The sequence below is a fragment of the Oryctolagus cuniculus genome, chromosome 15 (genome assembly GCF_051225735.1).
Source record: "Oryctolagus cuniculus isolate XC-2025 breed Fujian yellow rabbit chromosome 15, ASM5122573v1, whole genome shotgun sequence".
Taxonomy (NCBI): domain Eukaryota; kingdom Metazoa; phylum Chordata; class Mammalia; order Lagomorpha; family Leporidae; genus Oryctolagus; species Oryctolagus cuniculus.
In genome coordinates this window covers 59,311,767-59,334,517 of record NC_142881.1, presented here as the reverse complement: position 1 = coordinate 59,334,517, position 22,751 = coordinate 59,311,767, and the positions used below count along the sequence as shown (strand labels likewise).

At 36.0% G+C, this 22,751-nt stretch overlaps 1 protein-coding gene across 2 annotated transcripts in view; it reads left to right on the top strand.

Annotated features, from left to right (window-relative positions):
- Nucleotides 1-22,751, top strand: part of CTNNA3 (catenin alpha 3) — a 1,694,949-nt gene that overhangs the window by 108,595 nt on the left and 1,563,603 nt on the right. For both annotated transcript variants that reach the window (XM_017348752.4, XM_070057731.2), the window contains exon 4: nt 3,025-3,191. In XM_017348752.4, the coding sequence (XP_017204241.3) occupies nt 3,025-3,191 (167 nt within the window). The remainder of the gene's footprint in view (nt 1-3,024; nt 3,192-22,751) is intronic.

The window sequence follows — 22,751 nt, the reverse complement described above, 5'->3', positions numbered from 1 at the left end:
CACAAACAGTTGACTCCTCACATGTCAACTTCATAAAATACTGGTACTCGTATTCTAATTTGAAAGGAAGTTTGGTGTACGTTTTTTATGTTTAATTAGGAAAATAGCATTTTTTTTTCCCTGAAAAAAATCAGCTTGACAATGAACTGGCCAAATTCTGCAAGCCAGCTTTCTTTTTCAATAGTTGGAACATGCTTCTCTTACATAGAACATTCTTCTGTGTGTACTCCAACACCTCAGGGAGAGATGGGCTCTCCTTGTGTGTTAATACTTTGTGTAGGCCTTTGCCAGAGCCCTACCTAGATTGCATCCTTGTTTGTTAACCTTCACTTGACTATGAACTGCTTAGAATGCAAAATTGTTTTGTACTGATCTCTGTTTTCTGCCTCACTAGGTGTAGCTCTGTGATGCAGGGACTAACAAATGTTTTCAAAGAAAAGTAATTCTCATGAACTTGCTTGTTTAGCCTTACACATTCAGTGTATTAAATATTTGTGATAGATTATGACTTAGGCTAGACCCTGGGAAAACTGTGGTGAAAGGACCAGTGAAGTTCTTGTGCTCACTAGTCTTATGATCCAAAAGAAAAGATAGGCCTTGATTCAAGTTGATACAGTAATGATGATGAAGGCTATTATAGGGAGCATGGAATTCTGGGAGACCTGTATTAGTAATGAGGGTTTAAAGCTTCCCAGAGGAAGGGATGTTTAAGTTGGGACCAGAAGCATGAGTTGAAGCCAGGTGGAAAGGTTTGATACACTGTTTGGGGGTTGGTGGTGGTACAAGGGTAAATCTAATAACAGGAAGTTAACTTACAGCATTGTAAGTATTTTGGAGTGACTTTTCTCTTCCAAACAGTATTACCTGTCTTGCTTTTCATGTTACCTTAATGAGAAAAAAAACTGTAATAGTCATTTAAATGATGTTTCTCTGAGCATAGCTCTTTTGCAAGTTGTTCAATATTCCAACATTTTTAGCATTAAAAACATATAGTTATTTTTAATATGTTTTGTTTTAGTATGTGAAGTCAAAGTGTTCTACAAGTCTGTTGTAACTTTTGAATTCAGAATCACAGCAAGAAAAGATAATCTTGTGCAGATTCATCTGCTCTCTAAATTTTGGGATCAATTTAGTTTTTCAGTCTCCTTTCAGCAGTTTTGGATTGCAGAGCAGGACATAAAAATCACCCTTTTTATATCTCTTAGAAATTTCTTGAAAAATCATAGCTAATACTTGTTGAATGCTTTCCATGTTGAAACTGTACTAATATATGATAAGAACTATCTCATATGAACATCCCAGAAATCCTGTTAGATAAGTAATATTTTTATCCCTTCCCAATAGATAAGGACACTGAAAATCCATGCAACCAGAATTAGAAAATTAGATATAACAATTTGATCTCAGAAGTGTCTGTGAGTTTAGAGTTTCTAACTTGGTATTGCTTAAAGAGAACTAAATGAGACCTGTTAGCATGTTGAGAAAGCATTAGACGCTCCTTACAGGTTTTGTCCATTATAAGAAACAACTGTTTTATTTATACTAAAGTTTACAAATATGAAAATTAAAATATTTGTGAAGTAGATAAGATAGACCCTTTCATTTATTGGGGAATGACTATGATTTGGTAAAATTGTTCGCAATACAATGGTATTTCACAAAATTTGTTGAAAAATGGAATTAAAAGAAGCTTATTTGAATGTAAAGGGAGTCTCTTAACTGGAAACTTTTAAAAACAAATGAGCCGGGCTGGTGCTGTGATGTAGCATGTTAAGCCCCTACCTGCAGTGCCTGCATCCCATATGGGCACCAGCTCAAGACCCGGCTGCTCTACTTCTTGATCCAGCTCTCTGCTATGGCCTGGGACAGCAGTGGAAGATGGCCCAAGTCCTTGGGCTCCTGTACCCACATGGGAGAAACGGGAGAAGCTCCTGGCTCCTGGTTTCAGATTGACTCAGCTCCAGCCATTGCGGCCAATGCCTTTCCTTCTTTGTGTAACTCTGATTTTCAAGTAAAGAAATAAATCTTCAAAAAATTATTTAAAAAAAACCAAATGAGTACACATTACTTTTATAATAAAATGTATTTAAAATGAAAAGAGCTTTAAAAAAGTGGATATGATATTTTTCTATCAATTGTATACTATGAGGTAGTAGTATTTTTGAAACTAAGCTTAGGATATTGTTTCTTTTAAAAATTTTATTTATTTATTTGAGAGGTTGAGTTACAGACAGTGAGAGGAAGAGACAGAAAGAAAGGTCTTCCTTCTATTAGTTCACTCCCCAACTGGCTGAAATGGCTGGAGCTATGCTGACCTGAAGCCAGGAGCCAGGAGCTTCTTCCTGGTCTCCCATGTAGGTTCAGGGTCCCAAGCACTTGGGCTATCTTCTACTGCTTTCCCAGGCCATAGCAGAGAGCTGGATTGGAAGAGGAGCAGCTGGGACTAGAACTTTTGCCCATATGGGATGCTGATGCCGCAGGCAGAAGATTAACCTACTGTGCCACGGCGCCAGCCCCAGGATATTGTTTATTCATTACATTGATATAGGTTAAATCTGTCTTTGTTAAAATTTTATCATAGAGGTGCTTTCTCATTTTCTTGAAGGCTAGCTCTTTTCTAACTTCCACTAAGTCAGAAAGTAGAAAATAGCTCGATGAAGATTTACTTCATTTTTGTAAACAGAGTTGTTTATGATTGAAGTTTTAGTGATGAAACCTTTCACAGTAAATGAGATTCAGCAAGTGCAAAAGTTGACAGCCATTTTACTGGATGCTGCTAGTCAGTTGAGCACAATATTCTTGCAGGAAGATGGTATCATGCTTTAATTCGAGAGAATTTATCAAAAACAAATGTCAGTTTGAAACTTTATTGTTTATTAAAACACAAATTTAGTGTCAATTGATAATATTTTAAAATTATGCTTAGTCATGGAATACACTTGGAATTAGAATGGCTAATGAATGCTGAAATAAGCATAGTTGAAACTTAAAGTATAGCTTATTTTTTGGGGTTGTATTTTTCAGGTAAAGCTTTGAAGGTATCAGCTGAGCAATTCACAGATGACCCCTGTCATCTCCCAAAAAGGGAGGCTGTTGTTCAAGCGGCACGTGCCTTGTTGGCTGCAGTAACTCGACTTCTTATCCTTGCGGACATGATTGATGTCATGTGTCTTCTGCAACACGTGTCCACCGTAAGTAAAAGATGACTTAGTTTACCTTGGCATTGTTCTTGCTTCCAATTCCATTCTCTGAGCCTGGCATCAATCCTGCTGCATCTTGGCCTCATCCTCATCTTTTAATATCACTCATCAGAAGCTTGCCAAATTGGGTTGTGAAGACTAATGTATACTTCAAAGAATGAAGCCAGAAGTGAGTCTTAGAGCCGCTGGAAAACTGAGTAACAGAAGATGGCTTACTGATAACAAAGTGACTAGGAGAAACTTACAAGCTTTTGACCATTTAAATTATTGTGCCCCATATACATATGAATAAAAACATAGCATAATTATATGGATACTATATGATAAATATATACTTATAAATAATTTGCGTAAGAAATCTTCAAGCTTACAATGTTTTGAAGTTTACCTTAGTTTGTAAATGAATGCTACTTTGCCAGCTCCTTGTGATCCAGGATAAATAGTGAATGTTTATGGTTCAGTTGTGATGTCTAGGGTAATCTATTATGAAAATGTATACATAGGTTTAAATGAGTGAATAATATATTTCAACTAGGAGGATACAAAAATAGCAATATATGCAGCTTGCTTTATTTTACCAAACAAGTCCATATCATAGTTTTAGTAGAAAATTTCATTAACATCTTTTTATTAAACTTTCTGTATTTGTTTAGTTTGATGAAGTCATTAATAGTGTCCAGATGAAAAGGTTGCAAATTCTTGAAATCTCTTGTATTTCTTGCTTTAAAAGTACTCCATTTGACAACTGATGACCTTATTTGATTGACCTGCTTGTCAAAATAATTTATTCTACTTGCTGAGCTAAACCTTTCTTTGCATCTCACTCATAATCACTATCACTTACTTTAACATTTAGAGTGGGCCTTCCATTGTACTTTCATCTTTTTATCATTTTACTACTATAAAAATAATTCAATGCTTTTTAACTCTTGTGACTTAGTTATTTGGTGAATAACCTTAGAAAAATTTCTGAACTTTTATGAGATCATTTTTATCACACGTGATACAGATACTAGTTAATTCTGTAGACCAGAAATGAGTATGAAAGGTTCTGTTTCAGACTTGACTTGTTGAGATAGGACCAAATGAATGGCTTTTGTAAGGTGAAAATGGATACCTATGTAATCAGGAGGTAACTATATATATATATATATTATATATATATACACAAATATATGTATATATACATATATATGTATATATGCAATATATATAAATGTAAATATATATATTTAATTTAATATATATGTAATATATATATGTAAAGAACATAACCAGCTTCATTACCATTTTAATTTAATGCCCTCTGAGTTGGGCACAGTGGTAGGCAATTCACACACATCATGTTGTTCAAATGAAGCAGGGGGATATTTGTAGATCAAATAAATGCAGAGTTCTACCTGCTGCAATAAAAATTATAGTTAACCTTTATTGAATATTTTACAATGCGCCAGGTACTGTTTTGGTGTATCTCCTTTAATTCAGTCCTCATTATAGCATTATGATTATGATTCCTGTCTTACAGAGGAGGAAACTGTGGCCCATTAAATTTAAATAACTTGCTCAAGACAACAAGAAAAAATAACACTTTTGGAACTTTTTTTTAAATTTTTTTTATTTTTTTTTGCTTTCAAACTTTTATTTAATGAATATAAATTTCCAAAGTACAGAATATGGATTACAATGGCTTCCCCCCCAAAACGTCCCTCCCACCCGCAACCCTCCCCTTTCCCACTCCCTCTCCCCTTCCATTCACATCAAGATTCATTTTCGTTTCTCTTTATATACAGATCAGTTTAGCATACATTAAGTAAAGATTTCAACAGTTTGCTCCCACACAGAAACATAAAGTGAAAAATAATAGATGATTTTTTAAATGATGATGAAATCAGATCAGACCTATTGTCATGTTTAATCCCAGTGAGAGTCAAGTTGGGAGTTGATAATTTCTTTTTTCTTTTTTTTTTTTTTTTTTTTACAGAATATCAGTTTAGTATGCATTAAGTAAAGATTTCAACAGTTTGCACCCACATAGAAACACAAAGTGAAATATATTGTTTGAGTACTCGTTATAGCATTAAATCTCAATGCACAGCACATTAAGGACAGAGATCCTACATGAGGAGTAAGTGCACAGTGACTCCTGTTGTTGACTTTACCAATTGACACTCCTGTCTATGGCATCAGTAATCTCCCTATGCACCAGTCATGAGTTTCCAAGGTTATGGAAGCCCCTTGAGTTCTCCGACTCTTATCTTGTTTAGACAAGGTCATAGTCAAAGTGGAGGTTCTCTCCTCCCTTCAGAGAAAGGTACCTCCTTCTTTGAAGACCTGTTCTTTCCACTGGGATCTCACTCACAGAGATCTTTCATTTAGGTTTTTTTTTTTTTTTTTTGGCCAGAGTGTCTTGGCTTTCCATGCCTGAAACACTCTCATAGGCTTTTCAGCCAGATTGGAATGCCTTTAGGGCTGATTCTGAAGTCAGAGTGCTGTTTAGGACATCCGCCATCCTGAGTCTGCTGAGTATTTCGCTTCCCATGTTGGATCACTCTCCCCTTTATTTATTCTATTGGTTAGTATTAGCAGGTACTAGACTTGTTTATGTGATCCCTTTGACTCTTAGTCCTTTCATTATGATCAATTGTGAACTGAAATTGATCACTTGGACTAGTGAGATGGCATTGGTACATGCCACCTTGATGGGATTGAATTGGAGTCCCCTGCTATGTTTCTAACTCTACCATTTCGGGCAAGTCAGCCTGAGCATGTCCCAAATTGTACATCTCTTCCCTCTCTTATTCCCACTCTTATGTTTAACAGGGATCACATTTCAGTTAAATTTCAACACTTAAGAATAACTGTGTATTAATTACAGAATTAAACCAGTCATATTAAGTAGAGCAGACAAAAAAAAACTACTAAGAGGGATAATGTATTAAGTTGTTCATTAACAGGGCTATGCTGATCAAGTCACCGTTTCTCATAGTGTCCATTCCACTTCAACAGGTTTCCTTTTTGGTGTTCAGTCAGTTGTCACCAATCAGGGAGAACATATGAGATTTGTCCCTTTGGGACTGGCTTATTTCACTCAGCATGATGTGTTCCAGATTCCTCCATTTTGTTGCAAATGACTGGATTTCATTGTTTCTTACTGCGGTATAGTATTCTAAAGAGGGAACTTAGTACTCTAAAAGTTAGAATAGCTTTAACTACAAATAGCTTTTAGAAATGTGTAGATGAGTTCATAGGCTTATAACAGGTTAATAAATGAAGCTGAGTGTGTCAACATCTTTCATTTTTAAAAATGAGTTATTTTATTTATTTGAAAGGCAGAGTGACATGGGGGAGATAGAGAGAGAGAGAGAGAGAGACTGACTTGTTGGTGCCTTAACAGAGCCTGTATTGAGGGTAGATGATTTAAGTTGTTTATGCTGCTCCTCCGCACGTGGAGGAGCTGCACCGGACCGGACGCTTGTTGTTCCCCTTTTTTACAAGTCTTTTCTATAGTAAAGTAAGAATAAGTAAACAGCGAACTCCCAAAGCAAGAATGAGTAGAGAGAAATGAGAAAGAACGAAGCAACGAACTTCCCCGCGAACTCTCCAATGCACTCTCCAACCAACCCACACCACCATGCCGTCTCTCTCCTCCTATATAGTCCTCTCCACCAATCCGTGCTCTGCTACCCACACGCTGAGAATGCTGCTCTCCTCCAATCAGGAGCAGGTCCTGCTGTTTATTGGTTGAACTGGAGGCAGCTGTGTAGAAGCTGTTTCCTCCTCTCCCAGCGCCACATTGTGGGAGAGCAGATGCATAGAATAAGTCTTAATTCGAGTAACAGTCTAGTCCGAGTTGCTCCCCACAGTTTATTAGCTTGTAGACCACAACAATGATACTTCATCTATGAAAAAGGAAGTGGAATCTTATTAAAGAGAATGGAAGAACTTTTGTGGTGAATTTTGATTTCTCAAAATGATTTCATCCTTAGGAAACATTAACATATACAGTGGCCTTTCATATCCACAGGTTATGCAGATTCAAACCAACATGGATTGAAAATATTTGAAAAAAAATTGCCTCTCTACTGAACATATATGGATATTTTTGTTATCGTTATTCCTTAGGAATATAATAACTACAAATTATTTAGATTATATTAGGCATTATAAGTAATCTAGAGATGATTTAAAGAGAATAGGAGTATGTATGTAGTGTATGTAGGTTACATGCACATGATCTAACTTTTTTTTTATAATGGATTCGAACATTTGCAGAGTTTGGTATCTGTTGAGATCCCCATTATACTGAGGGATGCTTGTATATGAATTATATTATCAACTCAGCTCTTTCAAGGTTTCATATAGAAGAAGATACCTAATATGTTTTTGAGATAATCAAGATTTCAATGATTTAGCCTAGCATTTCCAAAAATCTATTTTATAACCTGTCCTATAACATTTTTAATTTGAAAGGTTTTTTTAATAGTCAATGTTGAAGCAGAAATTCTCTGAATTTTTTTGACCCATCTTACCACATTAAGGTTCTTTGCTGATTGTGCTGGCACTGTGGCATAGCGGATAAAGCCTCTGCCTGCAATGCTAGCATCCCATATGGGCGCCGGTTCAAGTCTCAGCTGCTCTACTTCCCATCCAGCTCTCTGCTATGGCCTGGGAAAGCAGTAGAAGATGGTCCAAGTCCTTGGCCTCCTGCACCCTTGTGGGAAACCTGGAAGAAGCTCCTGGCTCTTGGCTTCGGATCAGCGCAGCTCCGGCCATTGTGGCCAACTGGGGAGTGAACCAGTGGATGGAAGACCTCTCTCTCTCTCTGCCTCTCTTTCTCTCTGTATAACTTGGACTTTCACATAAATAAATCTTTAAAAAAATTCTTTGCTGAGAAATATTGTAGCAAAGAACCTTATGTAACCTTGTTTAAACCAGAGTTTCCCAAAATGCTTTTTGACCCTAGAAATCTTCTATAATATATTAATCCTGCAAGTTTTAAAGCTGTACTTTGGGAAATACTAGTTTGAGATTTCTCTAATAATGTGTATGGTAATATTAAACTTCTACTTGGAATCAAAAGAATCATAGTGTTTTTGAAGAGACAAATGGCACAATGGGAGAACATGTTTGCTAACTCTGCAATTGATAAAGAATTAATATCCAGAATCTATAAAGAGCTCAAGAAACTGACAACAACAAAGCAATTCAGTTAAGAAAGAAATGGGCTAAGGACAAGAACTGGCATTTTTCTTTTTCTTTTCTTTTCTTTTCTTTTTTTTTTTTTTTTTTTTTGACAGGCAGAGTGCACAGTGAGAGAGAGAGACAGAGAGAAAGGTCTTCCTTTGCCATTGGTTCACCCTCCAATGGCCGCCACGGCCAGCGCGCTGCGGCTGTCGCAACACGCTGATCCGATGGCAGGAGCCCGGTACTTTTCTTGGTCTCCCATGGGGTGCAGGGCCCAAGCACTTGGGCCATCCTCCACTGCACTCCCTGGCCACAGCAGAGAGCTGGCCTGGAAGAGGGGCAACTGGGACAGAATCTGGCGCCCCGACCGGGACTAGAACCCTGTGTGCCGGCGCTGCAAGGCGGAGGATTAGCCTAGTGAGCCGCGGCGCCGGCCTGAACCAGCATTTTTCAAAGCATAAAATACAAATGGCTGACAGACACTTGAAAAAATGTTCAGGATCAGGGAAATGCAAATGAAAACCGCAATGAGGTTTTACCTCACCCTAGTTAGAATGACTGTCATCCAAAAATCAGCAATTAATGCTAGTGAGGATGTGAGGAAAAAGGTATCCTAATCCACTGTTGGTGGGAATCTAAACTCATATAACCATTATTGATACAGGTTGGAGATTCCTCAGAGATCTGAAAACAGATCTAAAATATGACCGAGCCATCTCACTCCTGGGAATTTACCCAAAGGAAATGAAATCAGCACATAAAAGAATTTTTTGTACCCACATGTTTATTGCAGCTCAATTCTCAATAGCTAAGATATGGAATCAACCTAAATTTCCATCAACCAATGACTGAATAAAGAAAATTTGACACACACACACACACAATGGAATACTACTCAGCCATAAAAATTAAATCTATCTTTTGCAATATAATGGATATAACTGGAAATCATTATGCTTAGTGAAATAAACCTGTCTCAAAAAATAAATGTCATATGTTTTCTCTGATATTTGGCAGTTAATATAGGCATGAAATGGTAATTTTGGGATATGATTGCCATTTTCAGCCCTTGTGTATACTTCTGTGAAACTAGTCTTACTACTTTTACTTGTTGATTATGATTAGTGGCAAATTAAGCCTATTAGTACAGAGTGGATTAAAATTATGTACTTGCAAAAATTGATGAAGAGGGGAGAAGGGGAGGAGGATTGAGAGGGAGCAGGGGGTGAGGGAAGTGTGGTTAACTTTTTGGAACTGTACTTATGGAATGCATAAACCTGTTCTCTTTATATTAATAAAAATAATTAAAAAAGATCTCTGGAGAGTTTACAGTGATCTACTACTGCTAGACCAAGAGCTAGAATCACTAGTGCCCTCCAGTGGTTGGCTGTCAGCTTTTATAGTGCTGCCCCACAGTGAGCATAGAACTTGTGCTTCTGATCCCTGCTTGGATATCAGATTCTAGCAGTATCCTTCCTCACAGGACGTATCCCTACCCAGGGACCCTTGAACAACCCTAAAAACATCAGTTGCTTGTTTCCATTTGAATCCAGAGATTTGCTCATCTGCCTACTAAATATCTGTGTGATATCACAGTACACATAAAAAGGGATTAATTTTGAATTGGAAAATTTCCAAAAGAAAGAGAAAAACAGTAGTTCTTTTTAAATTGAAATTCTTTGTCACAAGTGGAATTTTTAAAGGTAAAATAAGAATTTTCATTTAAAATTCTTCCATTTTTTCTTTTTTATTGTGGCAAAATACATGTAAAATTTACCATCTTAACCAGGTAAAAACATCTAGTTCTATAGTGATAAAGATGTGTGTATTATTATGCAACAAATCTCCAGAACTTTTTCATCTTACAAAACTGCCACAACCCTGTTCCCATTAAACTACCTCTCATTCTTTGGAAAAAAAAAGACAAATATGTGTTTACTCTGATATATGGCAGTAAATACAAAAATTGTAAAGGCAAAGTGGACATTTTTGGATGTGATTGTTACCTTTAGCTCTTGTTTATATTCCTACGGAACTGTGGTCTTCCCATTTGTTACTTGTTGAATATTTTGATTAGTGGCAAATTAAGTCTGTGAATATAGAGTGGATTGAAATTATGTCTTTGCAAAAACTGAGCAAGAGAGTGGAGGGAGGAAGGGGAATTGGGGGGAACAGGGGACTGAGGGACTATGGTTGTCTTCTTGGAACTGTACCTATGGAATGCACAAAATATGTTCTTTTTATATTAATAATAAAAAAAGGAATCATAGTGGAGAAATTTCAGGGCCCTTATATGTTTCCTGAGGTAGAAAGATTGTTTGCTACAACATGTGATATACACAAAATGCAGCACACACACACACACACACATACATATATATAGTTTTGAATGTTCATAAATATGATTACTAACAATGAAAATAATATCAATTCTGTGAGACACTGAACCCAATTTTGGACAGTTCTAAATTGTCAGAGACATCTTCCTCAGACTCAGCTTACAGTTACATCCCAGCTGTTTCCATTCACTACTACCAGTTTTGCTTTTCGGAGTAACATAGAATCAAAGCAAGAGTTAAAATATTTTTGAAATAATGATGATTACTTTTGGTACTTACCTATATCTTCCCCTATCTGGGGCTAAAAATTTCTTGAGCCTTGGACATTCCTTAAATGACAGTTTCAGACCACTCTGAACCCTCTAAAATGTCTATTTTTTTTCTTCTTGGCTAAGTTCTTTTTGGATGATCTTTTGTTTCCTACTGAAATTTTAAATATTTATTTTGATCCACTTGAATACATTAAGCAGAGTTTTCTTATGGTCATATTTGAAAAATCCCGCATGTGAACTCCCTGAGCGTCTCTGCTTCTGCTTTCATTTTCCTGATTTTCACTCACTTGTCTTCTCAGGTGATGGCTGTCTTTGTGATGAACATAGCTTTTCCTGCAACTTATTGGAAAATTCCCCACTGGCTTATTGGCTCTTTGAAATTTTTAAGATGAAGTATTTTATATTTCATCTAAGCTTATTTGTTTTCTTCAGCAGAAGGATTGGACTGCATTACTAATTTGCCATTAAAGAAAATAGAAGTCCTCGAAATCATTTCAGTAAATCCTTCTCTATGCATATTCTAGATTTTAGGTAACTCACATAAAATATTGAGATCAAAACTTTTTTTTTTTTTAAAAAGATTTATTTATGTTATTTGAAAGTTAGAGTTACACAGAGAGAAGGAGAGGCAGAGAAGAGAGAGGTCTTCCATCTGCTGGTTCACTTCCCAAATGGCCACAATGGCCGGAGCGGGACCGAACCAAAGCCAGGAGCCAGGAGCTTCTTCTGGGTCTCCCATGTGAGTGCAGAGGCCCAAGCTCTTTGGCTGTCTTCTAATGCTTTCCCAGGTCATAAGCAGAGAGCTGGATCTGAAGAGGAGCAGCCGGCACGAATGGGCTCCCATATGGGTTGCTGTTGCCACAGGCGGATGCTTAAGCCTACTAAGCCACAGTGCTTGCCCCCAAGATCTATTTTCTGTGGCATCATGGATTTTTCAGTCTAGTAACCCCTGATACAAAGGAAATGAAGTTAGTTGGCATGATTTCATAGTACAGTAAGAGCTCTAAGTGACCATTGCTTATTTGCTTGTAATTCATTTCTTTTTCTTTTTTTCTGATAGTTTTTCATCTATTTACACTCTTACAAACACTTGTCTGCTGGGATCTGCTTGCCTTTAAGATCTAGATATACTTTGTACTCTCATTCCATGTTCTGTCAAGTATAATGTTCTCCCCAGGTTTTCTATAAATCTGTAAATTCTCTAGGAGCTCATATTCTTTAGGTCACCTCTGACTACAAATTTTTTGCTTCTGCTGAAGGGTCTTCATGTATGGATTTGTTTTTCTATTTTTTTTTTTTTTGCATTATGTTCATCCAGAATTAGCACACATCACACACAAGCACGTGTACACACAAATACACACAGAATCACACACACTCCAACCCCACAAGGCAAGACATTTCTAGGAATATAGCAAAAGTTACTTAGTGATTATGTAAGGGAGGGTTCTATATGTAATAATATATTTTAAGTGGCTTTGTCTTATTTCTTTTCCACATTCTTTTTCCCTATTTCCCCCTTCTCATACTCCTAAGTTCCTGTTAATTTGAATGAAGAGTGGCTATCTCTCTGCAACTCAACTTGGCTTCTGCTATTTGTACCCTCAGAATATTATCGTCTACCTTAAATTGCTTAAATTACTTCTTAATGTCTTTTCTTCGGTATAGACAACACTTTCTTAAAAACTCTGTAGGTAGTGCATGTTTCTCTCTCTCTCTCTCTCTCTCTCTCTCTCTCTCTCTCTCTCTCTCATACACACACACACACACACACGATGTGCAAAACCTACTGTGTAATAGACTTTTATAGACTTTTGTGAGGGATAGGGCCATCTGCTTCAAAGATACAGTTTTTTTTCTTCTGAGTATGCATTATTCTTTCTGAAAAAGTGGGCTACCTTTTTATTTTGTGACCTTGTTTCCAATATAATGAACAATGACCTGCCTCACTCCATCTTTTAAAAATATTTTGTTATATATTCATAAATTAGTGTTGTCATTCATTTGTAGACTTGGAATGTAAATTAGTACAAACATTTAGAAAACAGTATGAGGGTACCTCAAGAGTTCATGGAAAAGTGGGATTAAAAGATAAGTTTAATTCCATGCAAAAAACTGATGTCTGTGCATAGTTTTATCATAATACGCACTTTTTGATAAATTTCTTGAGGTGTCCTTGAATGGAGTTTCCTCATAAAACTGAAAATAGAATTGCCATATGATCCAGCTGCCATGCTTCTGAATATTTATCATATTTTTACTGTTTCATGAAAGCTTCTGGATTTTTTTTTATGTAACCCTTTTTTTTTTTAAAAAAGATTTATTTGAAAGGCAGTTACATTGTGAGAGAGACAGATCTTCCATCCTCTGGTTCTCTTCCCAAGTGGCTGCAACGGCCAAGGCTGGGCATTGCTGAAACAAGGATCCTGGTACTTCATCTGGGTTTCTCACATGTGTAGCAGTGGCCCAAGTATGTTGGCCATCTTCTGCTGCTTTCCTGGGCACATTATCAGGGAGCTGGATTGGAATTGGAGCATCCAAAACTCAAATTGACACTATATACAGGATGATGGTTACAGTTGAACTTATTGTGTAAACTGTGGCCCCTCCCTGAATAAAAGTCTCTGCTACCTTTTGTTTTTATTCTTTGCAAACCATTAAAAAATTCTTCTGCTTTCACACTACTTTCTTGAGTGGCCTTAATATTTTATTCTTTTTGAATACTTTTTCTAAATAATAGAATTTTTCATTTCTAACAAAGTGTGTTTCCATTTAGATATCAGGTAAATGAGAAGTTACTACATTTTTGATTAATAGTTTGTACCCGTGCATTTCCTCATATCTTTCTGCTTTCTTATTTCCATTGAATTATTCTCTTTACACTGAGAATGTTCCCAGAGATCCAATTATGATCAAGTACATAGTTTGAGACCACCAACAAATACAACCATGGGTCACTGAGCAAATCTCAATGGGAACCTGCGTAGAGTTAATATGTAATTAAAGAATCAAGGCTTCCTGACGTGGTGGTTTTTTAAAAGTCTCTAGTTCTTTAAGGAAATACATGTTTTCTTTTAGAAGAAACAGGTCCAAATCAAAGATAACAAGGGACACAGAGGGGGATATTTTGATATTTCATTAATTGTACAAACTTGGAAAGGCAATTTGGTTTGATTGCCACCAAGTGCTTGTAATTTTAATAGAAATTTAATGTTTTTTTCTCTGTTGGATAATCTTACATTTTTCGGATTTCTTTGTACCATTTATACTTTTTAGGATTTCATACCCTATTTTGTTGGCATTAGGATTTTATAAAAATCAATTTTTATTTGGGAAAAAATTGGCTTGGCTGTCTCCTGCTTTCTTTAGGAGTCAGTATAATAAGGGGGAAGAAAACAAGGCTTTTGGAAGGAAGGAGACCTTGCTTGAATCCTGGCTCTGTTGAAAGCTGGATGACTTTGGGAAAGGTATGAGTTATAAGAAAAAGAAAACAGTCTTATTACTTTGAAAGGGCCCTCTAAAGATTAAATGATATGCTATATAAATTATCTGTGAAGAACTGGTATATGTTTTCTTTCTTTCTTTCTTTCTTTCTTTCTTTCTTTCTTTCTTTCTTTCTTTCTTTCTTTCTTTCTTTCTTTCGACAGGCAGAGTGGACAGTGAGAGAGAGAGAGACAGAGACAGAGAGAAAGGTCTTCCTTTGCCGTTGGTTCACCCTCCAATGGCCGCTGCGGCGGGCACACCGCACTGATCCGATGGCAGGAGCCAGGTACTTATCCTGGTCTCCCATGGGGTGCAGGGCCCAAGCACTTGGGCCATCCTCCACTGCACTCCCTGGCCACAGCAGAGAGCTGGCCTGGAAGAGGGGCAACCGGGACAGAATCTGGCGCCCCGACCGGGACTAGAACCCGGTGTGCCGGCGCCGCAAGGTGGAGGATTAGCTTAGCGAGCCGCGGCGCCGGCCGAGGCCACATTTACTTTTATTTTTTTAAAACTTTTATTTAATGAATATAAATTTCCAAAGTACAGCTTATGGATTACAATGGGGACCGGTGCTGTGGCGTAGCAGATAAAGCTGCTGTCTGCAGTGCTGGCATCCCATATGGGTTCGAGTCCCGGCTGCTCTACTTCCAATCCAGCTCTCTGCTATGGCCTGGGAAAGTAGTGGAAGATGGCCCAAGTCCTTGTGCTCCTACATCGATGCGGGAGACCTGGAAGAAGCTCCTGGCTCCTGGCTTTGGATCAGCGCAGCTCTGGCCATTGCAGCCATCTGGGGAGTGAACCAGCAGATGGAAGACCTCTCTCTCTCTGCCTCTCCTTCTCTCTGTGTAACTCTGACTTTCAAGTAAATAAATAAATTTTTTTAAAAATAAAAAAGTTGGTATGTGCTAACAAAAATAATTTTTTTTATTAAAAATAGCAATTTAGCAAGGGAGAGACTATAAGAACAAATAAAATCCAAGTATATTGCAAAATATCTTAGGTAAAATATATGAAATCATATTGAGATATAAAGTGGTGTTTAAGATACAATAGATACAAGTAAAGTGGTATTTAAGATACAATACAAGGAATATGATTTAGAGATATATAAGGACTACTTACTGGATTTATCTTGGATTTCATGTTTAAAACCTTAAGAAGAAAATTTATTTACTTTTTACTTTTAAAATATTCAATTAATTTTTTAAAATGACAAGTAAGTATTCTATATACCTATACTGTACATATATTTTGATGTAAGTATACATTATGAAATGACTAAATCAAGATATTTAATATATGTATTGCCTTATATTCTTGTTTTTATTTGTGGTGAGAATACTTAAAATTTATTTTCACTGATTTTTAAATATGTAATATATCATTATTAATTGGAGTTACTATGTACAATAGGTATCTTGACCTTATTCTTTCTGTGTAATTTAAATTTTGTATACTTTGACCATACAAGTCTGAACTATATAATCAGTTTTAATTTAAATAAAGATTTGCATCATTCCAGCTAGATCTGACATGATTATTTATCCTGAAAATGGTTATTTTTTGTGTTCTTATCATGTGTGCTATGTCTAGGGATTCAAATGAAAGAAAAATACTATTATGGTCTGGCTCTCTTGAATTTACAGACGAAGAAACAAAATAACAGTAAAGTTATGTGTTAGAACTTAGTAATAGTTCAGAGTTGAAGGATGATTTGTGGAAGGAAAGAGTTGAAGGTGATGAGCTGGTTGTGGACCTAGTTAGGAAAGATCTCTGTGCTAAATTAAAAAGTTTTAACTATAATCTAAAAGCTAAGGGTGATATTAAGAAATTTTAATCAGAGAGATGCTATGAGAAAATTTGCATGTTAGGAACATCACTCTGGCAGCAATGGGCCCCCAGGCAGAGTGGAGGCAGAGAGGCCAGCGATAAGGCTGATGCAGTCATCTGGCTGTGAAATGATGGAGTGGAGTGGGGAATGAATGAGGGAAAGGAAAGAGCAGTGCACAATTTGGAAAGTGATTAGAGTTCTCTCAGAGGGAGGGAAGCATCAAGGGACTTCTGGAATTCTGAATGGGTGTTGATGACGTTGGTTTCCTGTTAACATAGAAGAGGAGCAGTTTATGGGTTGTAGGCATATTGGATTTGACACTTATGTGAAGGGTAGCCTATAATAAAAGATAGATTTGGAGCTCAAGAGAGCAAATAAGATTAGATGATTTGGAAGGCTTTAGGAAATAACCATTAGGAAAAGCAGTATGTTTGCATGAGATCACTTAGAGAAGGGTTATTAGTGTGAAATCAGATCTCGGAGGCCTTGTGATTTAGTGGAAAGCTCACTGAAGAATCAATAGTTTGTATTCAGGTTTACTTCAAAAGAAATGAATTGTGTAATGTTTATTCACCTAATCTTTTGATATCTATGCTATCTCATTACTGCTTACAAGACTGTCTTTAAGGCAGCTTTATTGAAGAATGATTTATATACCATAAATTAACTCATTTTAAGTGTAAAATTGAATGATTTTAAGTAAATTTAAAGAGTTGTGCAATCATAACCATGATCTAATTTTAGGACATTTCCATCAACCTTCTCTGGACCTTGTTGCCACTTCTTGTCACTGTCCATTCCACATTCCACATTCTTTGGATTACTGATAGGAATAACACTGGGAAACATTTTTTAACAGTTAAAATCTAAGTAAAAATAACTTTACATTTCTCACAGTGTCTAGCTCAGTGCCCTGTACAGAAATAATGCTCAGTAGCCATTATTGAATGATTGTTTTGTTCAGTCCTCAGGGACTACTGAATGGTGCCATGAGTTTAATGACAATGATCTCTTGTAACTTTATGGAACTTTTAAATTTATAAAGTAGTAAACTATAAAGTTAGATTGCAAAATCTTAGTGTACAATTTGTTTCTCTTTTTATTTCTTTTATTTATTGCAAATCTGGCATACTGCCTGTTGATAAATATTTGCTTAAGGAATATCTTTTATTTTTTCTTCAGTGGATTTCACAGCAGTCTTATAAAATAGCAGGGGAAGACAGTGTGTCTTATATAAAAATAATTTCAATAGTAGTAATTTCCTTGTCTGAGGTTATGCAGTTATTAAACTGCATGGCAAGCTTTTGAACCTCAAGATCAGTGTGCCTTCAGCTACATAGGATTACTTCTAATTTAGGTATTATGCCCAATTTTATTCTATAGTCTAAACTTTTATAATCATTCCTTTCAGCAAAAAATCATTTGTAATTTGTAAGTTTTGATTTTCTGCTTCAGGTGTAAGCTTCCTTTTAATGAGCATATTATTATCTTGTAAGTTCATTTGGAAAATATATATGAAAGGCAATGGATTAAGTTAAGAAAAATGAAACTTTTTTCTCTTTAGTACTTAATTTTTGGTTACTGCACAGTTGTCTATTTCAATAAGGTAAATTAGCCATTTCTTAAGCTTAAAACAATTTGTTTTTACTATAAACATTAATATTTATAGCAAATTAATATATTTTTTGACTATTTCCTCCTGCTGCTTTCATCTCCAGAAGCTTTTAGCATTGTTTCAAACTAGCATTTTGGGGCTGTTAAGGTTGTACTTGGTTATCTAGTGCTTTCAGTAAGGCATTTATTGAATATTCTTGTATACATAATGCTATGAACATGGGATTTCTTTTTATGTTATAGGTTGCATCCAGCACCTTGTACAAATGCATCAAATATTAAATAAGGAAAAATGACAACTATTGAGTTGGCTCTTGCTTTAGAGCAAGCTACTTGATTTTTTTTTCCGTTATGGGAATTATTAAGTTTTTGGAGCTGCAGAGTTATTTAAATAAATTTATTTGGTTACAAAAGGAATCCAAGGTATTGACTGAGAGTTGGGGAAAACATTATTTGCCTGAGCCCTGCCTGTATTTTTCTTGCTGTATCAGCAATTTCTTCTTGTCCTCCTTCTCAAATTACTCCATGAATCTTCCTAATTTTCATGAGCTTATTGGATGTGTAGTTTGTATAGAACATTGGCTTGATTTATTTAAATATGTTTTGTCAGGAAAAAGGAAACAAAATATATTAGGAAGGAGGGACTGCTGAGTCCAACTAGATATTTCCTTGTTGTGTTTTTTTTTAATGCTTCTCTTTCTTGCAAAAACTGATTTCAGTTATTTTAATGGGAGATGAGCAATCATGGTCTCTGTTCTTTTATTTGATAGATTACTATTATTATTTATGAACAAAAATAATTTTATCTAGGAGCGTTTATAATGTCTGCTTACTTTTACAGTAAGTGTTGGGCTTAAGGATAGTATTCCCATCTTTTCATTCTTGTCTGCCCTGTGAGATATAAGGTAGTCCAGGAGGATTGATTTGGATTTGCTTCTCAGTTGAAAGACCATTTTGATACACAGTTATAACAGTCTTAGTGATATCAGAATTGACCCCCTAAAATATGAAATTGGAATGTGGCCCCTTAAAGTTCCCAGAAGTTCCATCTGGGGACTGAAATTGGAATATGGGGTGCCATATGATATCACCTTGTGCTTAATAATAAATTCCCAATATTAATAGGCCTGTGTGGGTTCTTGCCTAATATTCAAAGAATTCTGAATACCGGCATAGATGAACAAGGCAGCATGGTACGTTTTTAAACTTTTATTCAGTGAGAAAGATGCATAGGAAAGTGAGAGCTTTATCTAAAAAAGAGAGAGATAAATCTGGATTCATACCGAGTACCAGGAACCAGCCTTGTGGAGGAGCATCTAGACCAGAAAGCATGGGGCGGGTGGTCCACACATGCCCTGGAGGCGCAGGCCAGCACAAGCCCACACACTGGCAAAAGGCCAAGGAATGGAGAGGGCACACCGTGTCTCAGGCTTTTAATCTACTTCCAATGGGGAGTGGTTAATTAACCTGATTGGCTGGTGGGTGCACAGGTGTAGCCAGGTAGGGGCATGCGGTCACATAGGGGCGTGGTCTTCCAGCTCACAAACCTGATCAATTTTATTTTATATGCCTGCCAATAACATTAGAACAGATCTAAGTATTTCTAGTTTATATTGATAAACTGGTCTTTTAAAAAATATGAAAATACTATAATGAGTCAAAAAGTTAACACATGATAAATTCAGTGTTTAAAAATTGTTTTGGGTTCCTTGGCTCATGTTAAAATTTCTTTGATTAATTGTGATTCCTTGCCTTACTTATTTACAACTAGGAGATCATTTATTTTGAGAAATAATCAATATATGAAATTGCTGTGCACTGAACTAATGTGGAAAATCTCAGCAGTGTGTTTCAGTGATCAAGCATAGTGACCTGTTGGAAAGAAAAATCATCAAATCAAGTCAATATCAAATCTCTTTAAAATATAAGGCACAGCTTAATCAATCTTATTTTTATCTTCTGTATTTTGGTTGCATATGCCAAGTAAAATTATTGCTTTTTAATCTATAGCATCTTTAGGTGTATTAGTGGGCAGATGGGGATAGGCTATATTTAGTAGGGAATCTAACTTCAGATTACACTGTAGATTTCTTTTTATCAGTAATAACTATTACATAAAATTATACAAATTTATGTATAAATGTGATGTTTTCATACGTTTGTACATTATGCAATGTCATATCAAGGTAAACATATCTGTCTCCTCAAACATTTATCATTTCTTTATGGTGGAAGCATTCAACATTCTTTCAGCTTTTTAAAAAATCATTGTCTATATTCATTCAACTGTGCAATAGAAGACTAGAACTTATTATTCCTGTCTAACTATTACTTAGTACCCATTAAATAGTCTTTCCCAATCTCTCCCTACTTTCCTCAGCCTCTGATAACCAGCAATGAGATCTACTTTGTTGGCTTTCATCCTTTTTGTATATGTACCATATTGTCTTTATTTATTCATCAGTTGATGGACCCTTTGGTTTTTTACATCTATTGGCTTTTGTAAATTGTTCTACAATAAATATGAGATGTAGATGTCTCTTTGACAGAATGATTTACAATGATATATGCCTTGGAGATATATATATATATATATATATATATATATATATATATAAATAAAATATACCCAGAAGTGGGATTTCTGGATTATATGATAGTTCTATTTTTAGGTCATTTTATTTTAAAGACTTATTTACTTATTTGAAAAGTAGAGTTATAGAAAGAGAGGGAAAGAGAGAGGACTTCTATTTGCTGGTTCACTCCTCAAATGGCCACAACCTTCAGAATTCAGCTTGGTTGAAGCCAGAACTCCATCTGGATCTCCTACAGGCATAACAAGGGCCCATACACTTGGGCCATCTCCAGCTTCCACTGCTTTCCCAAGTGCATTAGCAGGGAGCTGGATTGGAAGTGGAACAGCTGAGACTAGAACTTGCACTCATATGGGCTCCCAGTGTTGCAGGCTATTGCTTAACCTGCTGTATCACAATGCTGGCCCCTATTTTTAGTTTGTTGAGGAAGCTCCATATGGTTTACCACAATGGCTATACTCATTTACATTCCTACCAATGGTGTTTGGGGGTTCCATTTTTGTCCACATCCTCACCAGCAGTTCTTTTGTGTTTTTTGGTAATAGCTGATCTTACTGGGTTGAGGTGATATCTATGGTTTTCATTTGTATTTCCTTGATGATTAGTGATATTGAGCCTTCCCATAAAAAAATGTCTGTTTAGGTCTACTGTCCATTTTTAAATTGAATTGTCTTACTTTTGCTTTTAAATTGTTTGCATCTCTTCTTATAGATTCTGGTTATTACACTATAGATTTTGTATGATTCCTCATGATAAGTATTTGCTTTTGTAAGTGAAAAAAATTTGAAATGACTGAAATCATAATATGTTTAGAGTACTTGGAATTCTTTAATATTGATAAATTGAGGATATAAGTTCTGACAATGAAAGTTCCAGCAAAATCTCTACATTATATAAACTCTGCCTTTACTTAAAATATTCTTATGATGATGTAATGTTACTAGACTTTCTACCCCTTTATTTGGTCATGGACATATTACCAGAAGTATAACTTTTCCATGTTTCTTATTTTGAAGTGATACAACTGTATTTCCCCTGAAATTCCCATTTGGCATTGTGTAAAGTTCATAGAGATAATGCAAAAAAGAAATATTTAAGAAGTAGCAGTGGCATTTCTTAGTGAAAAGAAAGTGCAGAGGATAAAGAATGTTTTAGAATTAAATGGATTTTGGTAAAATAGCCTATATTAATTAAATAACTCAGAATTATTTTAAGTGTTTAGAATCTTATATCTGGTATATTTTGATTTGAGCATAATGAAAAGAATCAAGAAGTGGGCAAGGTCAGATATGATCATAAAACATAGTAAATATTTAATATAAAGATTATTAAAATTGTGTCAAAAGGAACTTGTTGACTATGTTACAAGAGGAGGAAAATGAACAGATTTTTTTTTAACTTTTATTTAATGAATATAAATTTCCAAAGTACAGCTTATGGATTACAATGGCTTCCCCCCCATAACGTCCCTCCCACCCACAACCCTCCCCTTTCTCAATCCCTCTCCCCTTCCATTCACATCAAGATTCATTTTCGTTTCTCTTTATATACAGAAGATCAGTTTAGCATACATTAAGTAAAGATTTCAACAGTTTGCTCCCACACAGAAACATAAAGTGAAAAATACTGTTTGAGTACTAGTTATAGCATTAAATCTCAACGGTACAGCACACTAAGGACAAAGATCCTACATGAGGAGTAAGTGCACAGTGACTCCTGTTGTTGACTTACCAAATTGACACCCTTGTTTATGGCCTCAGTAATCACCCTAGGCTCTTGTCATGAGCTGCTAAGGCTATGGAAGCCCCCTGAGTTCACTGACTCTGATCATATTTAGACAAGGCCATGGTCAAAGTGGAAGTTCTCTCCTCCCTTCAGAGAAAGGTACCTCCTTCTTTGATGACAGATTTTTGGTGATGTTTGATGGCTTGATGGGTAGAATTGGTTCCCACAGAAGACTCTTGTATTCCTGTGTTTTGAGGCCCAATTTAGATTCTCTCATGTCTTCTGTATGGGCTATGTCCCTCAGGCAGTATCAGTGATTTTTTTTTTTGAGTTTTTGCTGCAGGTATATTTTGTCTTTTTTTTTTTTAACTCTCTTTGCTACTTTCCCTTGTGTTAGAGTTAATGGCATAATAGAGCATAAACACTTTAATAAGAAGAACCCGATTCAGTCAAACTTTATGAGTGTCAGTTTACTCACAGAATAGGAAGAGAAGTAGGAACTCTTGTGC